The sequence below is a fragment of the Mycteria americana genome, chromosome Z, assembly GCF_035582795.1.
Source record: "Mycteria americana isolate JAX WOST 10 ecotype Jacksonville Zoo and Gardens chromosome Z, USCA_MyAme_1.0, whole genome shotgun sequence".
NCBI classification, from domain to species: domain Eukaryota; kingdom Metazoa; phylum Chordata; class Aves; order Ciconiiformes; family Ciconiidae; genus Mycteria; species Mycteria americana.
Window position 1 is genome coordinate 73474254 of NC_134396.1, and position 12996 is coordinate 73487249.

The window sequence follows — 12996 nt, forward strand, 5'->3', positions numbered from 1 at the left end:
ATTCAAACAAGAACCCTTGTAGAGATGAACTACTAACATTATCAGGTAACTGGAGGTTATACACTTAGAGAAGAATTTGAAAAAGCTTACTCAAATGATAGCTGTGAGGATATGGTGTTACCTTATTAATGTTTTAAAGTGCACATCAAAGAAGAAAAATTCTTATTTGAAGCTAAGGAACAATACTAGGAGAGGCATAAGGCCATACAATGGCTGTGAATAAACATGGAGAATTAGGAGAGTGTTTTTCATATCAGAAAAATAGGGTCCAAAACTACCTTGCAGTAATGAGATTTGAAACCCAGCTTTTTTAAAAATGAAACTAAACCTACAGGAGATTGCATGATGTAAAGAAAGGGGAATACAAGACAGTCTAGTTCATTGCCTCAGGAGATCCCTTTCAGCTCTGTGCACTTGACTACACAACATCTATCCGCACCTTTTGTAATTCCAAGGCATTCCAAAGCATGCAATCCAGGAGGAGTTTAGCTACACATCTCTTGGATTTCAGCTGTGGAGGGGGATGCTACACTCCTTAACGTAATATAAAATACCTTTTGTATGAAGCTATAACACATGTGTTCCACAGGCTTCCCTGATTTCCAGCTCGTTTTGAGGTGTAGGTCATCGTATGTGTTTATCCAGCATTGGGCAGAGTGGAATCCCAACCCTGACGAGATTCCACAATGCAGAGATGAATGAAAAAAATAATTGTAAAAATACCAAGTTCCAAGCAGTTTTATTCTTTTTGATTTGTGGTCTGTAGTTCAGAGCCTGAATCAGCTATTGTACAAAGCTCATGGTAGAGTTCAATTTTAAGCTTTATCCAGCTTTCCTTGAAGGAATAAACTCTTGAGGTTCAGATGAGTTTTCATGAGTAGGGAGAATGGTCCATCTTGAAACTTTTATCAGCTTTGAACTATTTAGCACTTGCAGACTGCACTGTACACATGCTGAAGGACTACTAATAAGCAACATGTATGACTTGCAAATTACACTAAACTGCTGACTAAGCAAGTTAACATACACCAATTAAAGAAAAATAATTTTATATGGTTTAATTATTTCCACTAATATAATCTTCCAAAAAGATAAGTAAAGTTGAGAGATAAGAAACTGCATTATACAAAGAAAGGCAAACTATATGTTTATTAGATATTGGTGTCAAATTTGAAATTTACCCTGGGGAACAAATGTTCGTCATCTCACAACAGTGATGTGTCTTCCTTTTGATATAACACATTCATTTGACCTTCATCCTGTGAGTTTCCTTAGAGTGAAACCAGCTATCTGTTATTCCTTATTTGACCTTGACAATCTGAGTGCCTGTTTTAATAGGTGCAGGGTACCTTTAACTTCTGTGACTTTCCTGTGAACTTCTAAATGTTCAGGTTTTCTTAGTAACCTGCCCTAACTTGGTAATTCATATTTATACAAACACTCAAATAACACAATTTGCCAGCTGTTGAGAGAAAAGAATGAAACTTTAAAGAAAGAGGGAGAGAACAATAATGCTGCGTTTCTTAATTTTGCAAGATTAATTTTAGCCAGACTCAAGAAAGCAGGAAAATCCCTGTTAGTTCTGCCTGTCCTTACTGCATAAATCCCCTGTTTTTTCTTATACAGGATGACCCTCAACGACTGAAGCTGGGACTGAAAAAACAGCTGCATTGTACTGCAGACTCAGATCCTGCTACAGCTGTAAGCTCCAGGATTCAAACATGAACCAAACAGGATTATGCAGAAGGCCAGTACAATACTCAGTGTGAATTAAAGGTGTGAAGAAAGACACATTTCTTTCAGGGTAAGCTACTTTTTTTTTTTCTGGTTTAAATTGCCCAATTATGATCTCAGATGTGCTGAGCCTTTTTAAATAATAAACAGCAATAAATTTCTGTAATGTGAAGAACTATGTATGACAGTCTTCTTAAAATCAAATATAATCCACAATAAACTAAAGGTATTTCAACCCATTGCAGTTGCTTATTACTCTAGGATGCATGCTTTTTTTCTTTATCTTAAATCATGCTGTACTTTACTCACTAATCTTTGCAAGGTTGTGACTAAGTGCTATTAAACAGTGCAACTTTCATTTTTTTACTTTCCTTAGGAGTAATAATAATGCAACAGAACCAGAAAAGAAAAGGTTTGGTCACCAGTTATAATAATATTTAAAAAACAGTGCAGCAGAGTAAAAAAATTAGGATCATTAAGAACATTATTTTGTTTGCCTCAGCAATCTGAAGATACTGGTATTTTCTCACGTATTTCCTTACCTTGAATGTGAATAATTCTTTCATGTTCCAGACTTGAGTTGTCAGGGTGAGGTTCAGCCCAGCAGACAGAAATCAGCACCAGAAAAAGTAGACTCTTCATCTTTATAGTTAAAAGAATCTTCTTCACTGTAAGGGCATCACATACAAAAAGGCTTGTGAATTTTTGGAAACCTTTACAGTGTTGCACCGCACAACTTGTTACAGCAATGATCTTATGAGGGATCTATAACATATTTAACCCACTCAGCTGAAAAAGTTACAACAGCTACTAATTTTTCAGGCATGAAGACTGCACTTTTTTATCATGGACTTTCATTAAATGAAACTGGCAATCCACATGTAACTCTGCCTATGCAGAAATACAACATGAAAAAATAAAAGCACACACACAAATATCCATAAACCAAACTCCTTGCAAGACCATATGTAAGCAATAACTGTGTTTCAAAAAAGGTTCTAGTGTACTTTTGCTTTTCCAGACCTACTCTAGATCTGGTCTGTAAATACAGTTAAAACAATCAAAGCTATCACTATATCTGTATCGACTGCATGATGCAATCTGCTGGTGACAGATTTTCAAGACTAAAACAATCTTCTCATAGGTTTTGGCATTTCGATCAAGACTGCAAGTTAAGTTAGCAGTCAGGGTGGTAAGTTTGTTTGAGCTAAGCAGTAAAGATGACAAAACATTTCTCAGGCTGACTAGAAAGATCTATTTTATTTCAGATCCACTTACCATTTTAAAAGATGCCTAAATACGCAATGAAATGTTCGAAACCATGCACAAAGTAGGTTAGAGTTGTATATGCTACCACTGCAGTTGCCCTGATTGATTTTTCATTCATTTCTACCTAGAATGCTGACGCACTAACTTAGTGTGCCAGGTAGGGTCTCTGCAGTCAGCAGAGCTGAGCGCTGCAGGGAAAATCTCTGCCAGCCTCTGAGTAGTAATTAGACAAATGAAGACCTGAAATAGAAACGGAGGTATAAAATACAAGAGGTTTTATGCAGAGGGTTCAGGCTGCTCTGTGTTTTACAGGTATAATTTTTAAAAGCCTGATTTCTTGAAATAAAAGACAGCTATTTCCCAACTTTGCCTTTCAAGAGACTAGGACTTTTTCCCTAATCATCAAATAGTGGCAGCATTATCAACATGCTTTCTCTCTAATGCAGAGAGAAATTTATTTATTTTTTTCCTTTTTTCTCCATCAGAGCTAGAAACACATCAAAGTTGCAGGGTACTCTCGGTCAGAACCTGGGTCAAGGTCTGAGCTTTGCAAACAGTCCCTGTCCCCAAATAGACTCAAACACCTAAGTGTTTGAAGTCCAGATCCAAATATTGTAATCCAAACCAATCTCTACTGCAGACTAAAATGCAGAAATGCTATTGCCATTTTTTCATAACAGAACATGCATGTTACTTGCCTGCCCTTCCATTCTTCAAAGTGAGTTTGAGTGGGAGTTCAAAGCCAATTCAGCATCCCTCACTCCTCACTGTGGAGTGCCTAGAGGTAGGACAAGTGCTCACTGCACGCTATTTTCCAGGTGGTCCACGCTCAGTAACCCAAGACTCTCCGGCCACTCCCTCTTTCCTGGAAAGCTTGGCAGGCTGATGACCTCCCTTGCGGAGAGCAAGGACAGATGTGGCTCCCCCTAGAGCACATCAGCCCGAGCCTGGGCTGACCGCAGCGGTCACGCAAGTGCAGCCGGGTGTTCCTCCCGCACGATGGGACCGCCGGCCTGCCTGCTTGGGAGAGCAGGGCACGCTGTGCAAAACCACACTGCTCTTTCCCCCACAAATCCCCGACCAGGTGCCTGATGTATTTCCTCTACGAGTGAAAAATGCTTCAGGTTTGGGGTTTGGTTTATTTGGCTGTTGACTAACAACCGACGATTCTTTTTTTTTATTGGTGGGGGAGAGTGTTACTGGTTTAGAAATAGTCCGGTTAACATAGAAGCTTTGATTTTGAAGGCCACCAAAGTTTACGGGGGTATTCCCACCTCAATCTGCAGCTTGGAGCCTATGCTGGATGCAAAACCTCCTGGACCCAGTGAGTGGGGGTAAAGCCCACAGGGGCTCTACAGACCTGCTCTGGGAGAGCCTTGGCCGCTCATTAACGCTTTGTCTCTACCTCTTGCCACAAACCTGCTCTTTTCTATGGCACTAGTGAAAAGAAACAGCCACGTAACCAGATGACAGGTAGTACTACCCTTTTTGGGGACAGCATCCCTATCTCCACCAAACTCTGTGTGCACAGGGACTGGGGCTCTATTGTGGAATAAGAAGGATATGCCTTCTGGTTACATGGATGGAGAACTCCACATATGCCCTCCTTCCTTGTCAAGTTCTCCCTAATATGATGAGGGAAAGTCCTCCATGTAGCATCATCAGGTGATGATTGTCAGAACAACTAGTTTCAGGATTAGTCTGGTGCACTGAGGGGGCACGATACCCCTTTTGGAGATATTTGCCTATACCTTAGGCAAATATCATGTTACTCTATAGAGTTTATGCGATAGCATCACACAAACAGGATGAAAGTCAGGTCAATGATAACTTGGAGATCTGCTCTTCCTTTTCCTCAATTTCCTGGATGCAGCTGAACAATTTCATATGTCACTTGCCACAGACACAGTACAAAATCAACCTTACAGTTACAAATTGACATGTTTTTTGGAGGGGTATACCCAAGATGGAGGTACTTTAGCTTTGTTAACAGGCAAAGTTTACAGTGGCTAGGTTTCTGGTTTTCCCTAATTGCTGCAGACATAAAGGGCAGCCAAAAGTGTTCGTTGTGTGTGCACAAATAGCACGTGTGTGCACAAGCACACACACAAATAGCACGTGTGTGCACGAGCACACACACAAATAGCATGTGTGTGCACGTTTATGCATTCTCTGACTCTGGTAAAGTTCATCTGCACTGCTAAGGTGTGTTTGTCAGACTGCACAAAACTAGCAAGAACTTAAAAACTATTTCCCAGGGGAGCAAAGGCCTGATCAACATTTTAGAAAATGTATCCATCGCATATCTTTTCCTAAGTCACCAGATGCTTCATACTTGAGGTGCATCAACTGAGAGTAAAGTTTTAGCTGGGCAGAAGCATCCTGTTGGGGGCCATTTGAACCCTCCGTTTAAATCGGAGCAGCTTTAAGGCTGCCCCCTTTTATTGCCATGCACAGCAGCAGCAGAGAAAATGTCTGAAGTCAGGAATACCCAACCTCGTACCACTCTCCTCCTGGGATTCCCCGTGATGGGAGCTGCGGCATCGAGCCAGAGCAGTGCAAAGCAACGTTACCAGGCCAAGAATCTGACCCCTGGTGTTTTGTAGGTTATCCAAAAAGCAATTAGCCAGAGGAATTCACATCCTCAACTCTAGCCAAAGCAATAGAAGTCAGACTCCTTTTCTGCAGCAGCCTAGGAAGACCTCAGGGGAGAAATGATAGGTGTGGATGTTTTCGTATTAAAATTAATAAAATCTTGGCTGGGAGTTAGTGAATTTTCGGTAAGAAATGGTAATGATTAGTCATACTCAAGAAGTTTGCACTGGTTTCAATTACTGCAGTCTATGTATCTGCTATCTCCCTGGACATGGACACAAAGAAGTTGAAAAGTAGTTTTCAAAGGAAGACCTCAAGGCTCAGGGAAGTGGTCAAGGTGACCGTGCATTCAGTTTTTAAATTCTCAAAAACTGTTCATTCTTAGATACAGTTTGAAATTCTGGTATTAATCACCATTCTGTCATACTTACCCAGCCACAATTCATCTAGTACTGGCAAATCTAAAAGGCTAGAAAGCACCAATGTTTGTATTTTAATATAATATTCTGAAAATTAACAGAATGCCTTCAAGTAATTCAACTGCATAAGTAACAAGCATTTCTCTGGAGAACAGAATACTGAAAAATAATGTTACATACCAATCTCTGTTTTTAATAAAGTAACATATTTCTTATTTACTACTGCAACTACTTTCTAGCTGCAGAACATGAGAGCATCCACTGTGTGAGGCCAAAGGTCCACCTAGCTCAATATTCTCTGACAGTAGTTAAAAGCCTGGGGAATGTCTTTGTTCACAGGAGTTAATTTTTGTCTTATATTAAGACCTGATGATGTCCTATATCAAATGCTTGTTTCCCTGAGAAGAAAGACCTATGGAAGCCTGGACTCACCATGGCTCAAGAGCATATGGTAATATAACCACCATCTCCTGTGATCCAGCTGCTGACACTATCATCCTACTAAGATGGCTGCTTGAACTAGATTTTACCTAACTCACGCAAAAATCTGGCTACTTTTGTGGAAGCATCCCTGCTGCTTTGGATCTTGCAGGACTGTGATTGCCTCAGAGCTACCCAGGTATCCACAGGACCCTCACAGAAGAGGGTATTGCAACAACATACTATGCCATCTTCTCATGTGTGTAACTTCATGGTGCAAAGCAGGTTCAGGAACAGGCCAAAAGCAGATACCTGTGGAAGGAGATGAGGTACCAGTGCATAGGGACAGAGAGAAAATCAAACTCCTAGGGCAGACACAGGGCACTTCTTCATAAAAGGCTCTTTCTGCGGAGTCTCCTATATTTAATACAGTGAGACCCAGCAAGTAAAGGCAGTAATCAATGATATCTAAAACAGGTAACAGAATCAGTAAAATCAATCTCAATAATTTAGGGTTGAAATAGCCCCAAAATCTGTGGACTATTCACATCCATGTACAAACCTACTGTATAATATAAGCCTTTATAGGCCTCCTCTCTTTACAGGAGCTCTGTTTCATCTGGGAATTGTTGCTAAGCACTAGAGAAGTACCTATTAATGAAAAAAAAATTATGTGTTTTCAGGGAGAGGGCGTCAGCTGCAGTAAGTGAGAGTATCTCATCCTTAGACACTGCTGGTAGATAATAGAACAGGATGAAGACCAGCCTAGGCAGTAGTCACACACTCTCTTCAATAGCCTTTCCTAAAACTGGGAAGTTGGAGTAGATTACTTCAATCTAGCTAATAGACAGATTTCTGGTATGAAATGACTGGCCCAAGTATCCTAAAGATCATACCATATATATATGTATAGACACCTAGGTTTAGGCAACTGAGTCAAGCCACAAGGATGGAATTCAGCTCCAGATTGTGGACACCTAAGTTTGTGTGTCTATATGTAAAATGTTTACATTTCACTTAGGAGTCCAAGCTATTACTACAGTCAGTTTATACCTAACCAATGTGGTCAGTGGAAGGCAGATGTGTGTTTAGTTGACCTAAGATGCCTTTTGTCTATTCAAGTGTGTTTGAATAACTTCCTCTATATGCAATGTGGCCTCTCTGGAGAAGCGGGAATTGTGGGCTTGAATCTTGAACACTGACGTGGAGTGCACACCTTGCACGGCCTCTTTGGCTGAGTGGTCTGACATGAAGCTGTTTTGCAAACAAGGTACAGATGCAAATTCGTTTAGTCAAGGACTCATCACTCAGGATTAAAGGGACAGCAATGGACAGAGGTGCCTGAAGTGCAGATCTGACTCAGGGGCTCCTTACAAGCGGGGTTCAGAGTCCCTCTCCTAATTAGCATTTCTTTTGGCTAGCTCTAGACAGCTTCCCACTCAGCATGGTAAGCAACACTTTAAGAAACAAATACGCATCTCTCTTCTGATTGCAGAAGGAGGGTGAGTGTTCTGACTCATCCTGGTAGCACTGACACACTCATTTTAGATGTCCTGATGGCAAAAGTGGGCAGCTAAAGTAGGCAACAGCAAAGTTAGCCTTTGAAGGGCACCTAGTATCTTGTAAGTATTTATAGTCTCCTTCAGAGATCTTCCATTCTTCAAAGGCAACAGTAAAATACTTAGTTCCAGCTACAGACTTAAGACGTCAGTTAGCAAAATCAAATAAAAATCCACTTCTTGCCCTTATATGCCCTTACACCACCTAGTCTTGATTCTACTTTCACATATTTTGCTAAGAAGACAGGTTCTTCTCAGTGAAAAAGCCCCCCGGGCTGATGGAATTAAGGCAAGACAGATTCAGCAGACTGGTCCCCAGGCTGAACTGTTCTCACAAAGGAAATTTTGCCGACGCCATGGCAAAAGAAAGACAATTGATGGCATAAGAATGATAATGTTTACATGCTTTATTAGAATGACTTAGAGCAAGCTTTCCAAGACCTCCTCCCATGCTACTTCATTAGTTAAGCCAATTTGGAAATTTGTGAGACTGTGTGAGTCTTGGGGCCATCTAAAGTGCCAGACGGTCAATGTCTGGAGAACAGGTTGTCATAGTAGTTCCCTAACCACAGGCAGAACAGTTCGGTGGAAAAGCAGCATGACCATTCAAAGACATCTGGAATCCCCTAGAGTCTATTAATTCCCTGGGAAGAATGCTGATAAATTGCTTGCGGGAAGAAAGAAAATATCTTTACAGTCTTTGAAGTATCTGCCTTGTGTTAGATACGAAATTTATTCCAGATACACAGGGTAACAATGGTAACAATACTTTTGACATTATTCATAAGAGTATAGCCAAGGTCATGTGGTCCGGCTTTATGACTAGAAGTTAGAAAATTTGGTGCTCTAGGTTTAATGCAAACAAGGATAAGGCAAATGTGCTGCAGTTAAGGTCTATCATTGATGGAATACTGGTCACTCAGTGCTTTGAGTAGTTTTCTTTCTTGTTCTTTATAATGGACTATATAGATATGCCTTTAGTTCAGGAATCTGGATGTTTTTGCTTGAAGTATGGCAATGGGATGTTCTTTGATAAAACACAGTGTGATGCCATAGAAAGGTAACTCCACTTTTTGCTTTATAAAGCAGATCCACTTGTTTGCAGTCCCTTCCTTTAGAGAAAGTACTTACTGCAATTGCCACATATCAGTGGTCCTCAAAAACTTTCTGCAATCCAGCTCAAGAGCTGGCTCTCCAGCCAGATTGTGCTTGTATTTTTACATCTTCTTCATCAGAAAGCCTCTTTTAGCCTTGAGCGTGCAAGCCTGGAGGTCACTGAAGGACTTGATCTCTCTCCCTCATTTTTCGTGCCTCTTGGTCATATTTACAAAGGTAGCTTTTCATCAGGCCCTCATTGCTTCCCAGGTCCCCTCCTATTACCTACACCTCTTCTTCAAGGTGCTTTCTTGGTTGCAGCTATACTTCCCAGTTGCCTGCATAACTTCTGCAAGGCCATTTACTTCGAGAAGTTCTGCCAGAGTTTTTTCAGCTTCTCTAACCTTCACCCTATTGATGCTTCCAGTTCTGCCAGTTCTTTTCTGGATTCTTGGATTTTTACAGGAGCATAAATGACTTGAGTTTCTAGTGCTCTGTTCCCCTACCAAAGGTGAATGAAAGCTAGATGCCTATCTTCTTTGGATCATTAAAAAAATCTCATATATGATATATCATTACACAGGTTCTTACAAACTGTTCTTTTGACCTGTTTATAATAATATTAAATAATAATATGATTACATTTTTAATTATTATTATAATTGCTGTCTTTGGGAATTTGAACTGCCTTTCTGTATCTAAACTTGCAGTGCCAGATTTAATGCTTTAAAGTGAATGTTTAGTCCAGTCCACGGACCATTTCTAAGCAGTCAGACAGAATTGTGGAGGTTTTTGTGTACAGTGAAAGGGCAAAGAATTTTACTCAAAGCCAATTCAAGTGAGTGGACATTCTGACATTGAATTAATTAGCATTAGATTTGAGTAGGGAGACTTTAGGACTGTTAGTTCCCATTGGTAATGTTCAGGTTACTGAGCATCAAAGCAGCACTACTAATGGCTGCCTCGCCACTAAGCTCTGCCAGGCGCAGGACACAGGATGACAAGAAACAATTTTTCTAAATACTAGTCTCATTTCATAGTTTTTTGGGGTGAATGGTTGCTCATCCATACTACAACCCATGCCATGTCTCTCCCAAGGGTCCCCCTGTGCCCTCAGCCACCTAAAAACTGCCAATGTTTTGAAGCAGACCTAGAAGATGTATTTACACAACCTACGTCTTCACCAGTTTCCACAAAGTACAAGTGTAAACTTGGTGGAAAAACTGTTATTACACATTAAAAACAAAATGAGCCCCAAATACTACCCCCCTATAAGGGCAAAGAAAAGAAGAAAGTTTCCTTTCTGGAAATACGGCAAAAAGGAATGTATTCAAGAGAAGCCAGAAAAATCACATGTTGATACTGTATGTAGAAATTCTGTGTCATTGTAGACAGCAGCTTTCTAAACTCATTCAAACTTCTTGATAAGTCATTCAAGCCAAATGATCTAATCACAACTTAAAACTTAGTCTTATACTTTTTGCTTAGGAAATACTGTGGAAGTTATTGGAATGGTAAAGTTAGGAAATAGTCCATGTAATGATAATACCTTGAGATATGCAAATAGGCCAGATCCTATCTGTTTTATCTAAGGAAGGTGCAACATCTCTATTCTGACTGTCCCACATTTAATTCAATGAAGTTCTCATTCCTTTTCCCCAGCTAAGCCGACTGTACCAGCAAGATGAAAATAAAAATTAAAAACATTAACAGTGCTTTCACATCCTTGAAGGATCCCACTATGTGAGAGAACAGATGCACTGCCAGACTTACTGAGTTGGAGCCCGCTGCCAGCCTGCTGTAAGGAGTTACGAGCAGTATACCATTTTTGGCATGGATCCTGGTGCAAAGCATAAAACGGGAGTCCTTGTCCAGCCAACCATGAGTGCTTAGTCCTGTCCTCCCTCTTTTTTGTGGTCTGAGAATTGCACTGTCTGCACTCTCAATGTCATTGAGAATGACTTTAACAAGCCAATCAGTTTCCTAAAGAAATAATAACAGTGATATATATATTTAAATTGCTGTTACACATTGCCAGTGCAAGTCCCCATTGAATCATTGCTTCTAAGAAGGTAAACACTAATTTTACAACAGCACTGTTTTCATCAAACATCTGCTTCTTACTGCAATGATACATAAGTTTCCATTGGATATTTGGTCACGAAGAATCAGCTGTGGGTGCAGCCAGATCAAAGCCATATGGGGATCACTTGGAAAAGCACAATTCTTTCAACAATTTTTTAATTGAATTAATCAGCAATCAATGGCAAAACATACTTTCTACTGAGATCAGTTATTCTAAAGGGGAGGAAGGTCTAGAGGTTAGGGCATGAGTTCAGACTTTGGGGGACATGAGTTCAACTCTGCCCTCTCTACCCTTCGTATGGGACCTTGGGGGGTGCGGAAGCGGTGGGGAGGATTAGCTTTCGTTATCTTAGCTCGCTATCTGTGACGCAGTGTAACAGTATTTTCTGTGCTCAGAGGGTATTGTGGAAGTGAATATATTTACAGTTAGAAGGAGCTCTCACGTTGCTGCAATGAGACATATCAGTATCTAGAACAGAAAGGGACTTCTTCATAAGGGGACAACTTACAACACTACACGCACGTGCTGAAGCACTGTGTGACAGCTGACCATATATGTATACACGCAAACATGCAGACACCTACTCGTACCAAGTTTCCCCCTGCTTTTCTTAAATAACTTTTCATTACAATATCTTAAGCCTGAGAGCACTTGAAAAAAACATGAGTCATGATGGTTTAGTTAACTTCTTGTTAGTTAAATTCTATTGAAAACAAACAATAAACATTTTTAAGATTGTGGATGTTTGTAAGACAATTTAAATAAAGGCAACACTTTCAAACTTTATTGCTAAACAGTGTCACCTCAGTATTATGCGTAACTTTTGTTTTGGTTTAAAACAATCAACAATAGCAATAATACCACAAATTCAAACTATAGTCTGAAAGCTACTTTTTATTTTGAGTCAAAAAGGTGCATGACTCAATTATTTATTAAAAAATACTATTTTCTGGTTTACAGCAATGATAACAGAGACTTGCACAGACATCTTTGGTCATTCAGATGTGAGAAAGATGCCAAAAATTAGTCTTTATTCAAAGGTCCAGACTCCGTCTATCTACCACTTGCAGATATTGGCAAACAGTGATTGCTGTTCTGCACTTTGAACTAAGTTAACAGCAGCACTAGAAAGAAATAGGAAAAGAATTTATTGGATTCAAGAGGAAAAGATTATAACTTGAAAACTCAAGTTGTAAACTGACAGTCCTAAAGAAATCCATCTGGGACACTGGAATAGTTCTTTGTGATGAGTGAACAGTAAATGTTGTGTCAGCAAAGGAGAAAAGGTTTGCCACAGGTAGATCACACCAGACTAGTTCTATGCTTAGATGAGAACTTGATCCCATTACGCTACTTGGCTTCCAGAAAAGCATCAAAACATTGGCTGTGACTCAACATGGGAAATTATTATTTAGGACAGAGAAGGAAGAGACTAGTATAAGGAGGCAAAGAATTTGAAAAAAGATAGATGATATTATAGTTGTGCTAAAACCCAAATTTTGCTACAGGGCATCACAGATGAGTTCAAGGAGCAATCTCAGATTTGTAACATGGAGTATTTTAATTAATGAACCGGCACAGAAAGTAGATACATACCAATTTAAGCTATGGATGAAAAAATGTCAAAGGCATTGTCTGTATGGAGTGGAATCAGCACATGGTATTGGATTAAGTGGATGGTTAGCTAGATGGCCTCCATGAGTCCTGCAATAGAAACTGGAAGTTCTGGCAACGGAGCTGCCAGGGAGCATTGCAGAGCTGGACTGACCACTTTGTATCACCACCACCTTGGGAATCTCTTTTCCAACTCCATACCACT

General features: G+C 40.0%; 1 protein-coding gene across 4 annotated transcripts in view; it reads right to left on the reverse strand.

The window, feature by feature from the left end:
• The window catches only part of HAPLN1 (hyaluronan and proteoglycan link protein 1), a 67268-nt gene that overhangs the window by 31754 nt on the left and 22518 nt on the right, over window positions 1-12996 (reverse strand). For all 4 annotated transcript variants that reach the window (XM_075527491.1, XM_075527492.1, XM_075527490.1 and 1 more), the window contains one exon: window positions 2277-2402. In XM_075527491.1, the coding sequence (XP_075383606.1) occupies window positions 2277-2376 (100 nt within the window). In that variant the 5' untranslated portion in view covers window positions 2377-2402. Of the gene's footprint in view, window positions 1-2276; window positions 2403-12996 lie in introns of those variants that run through there.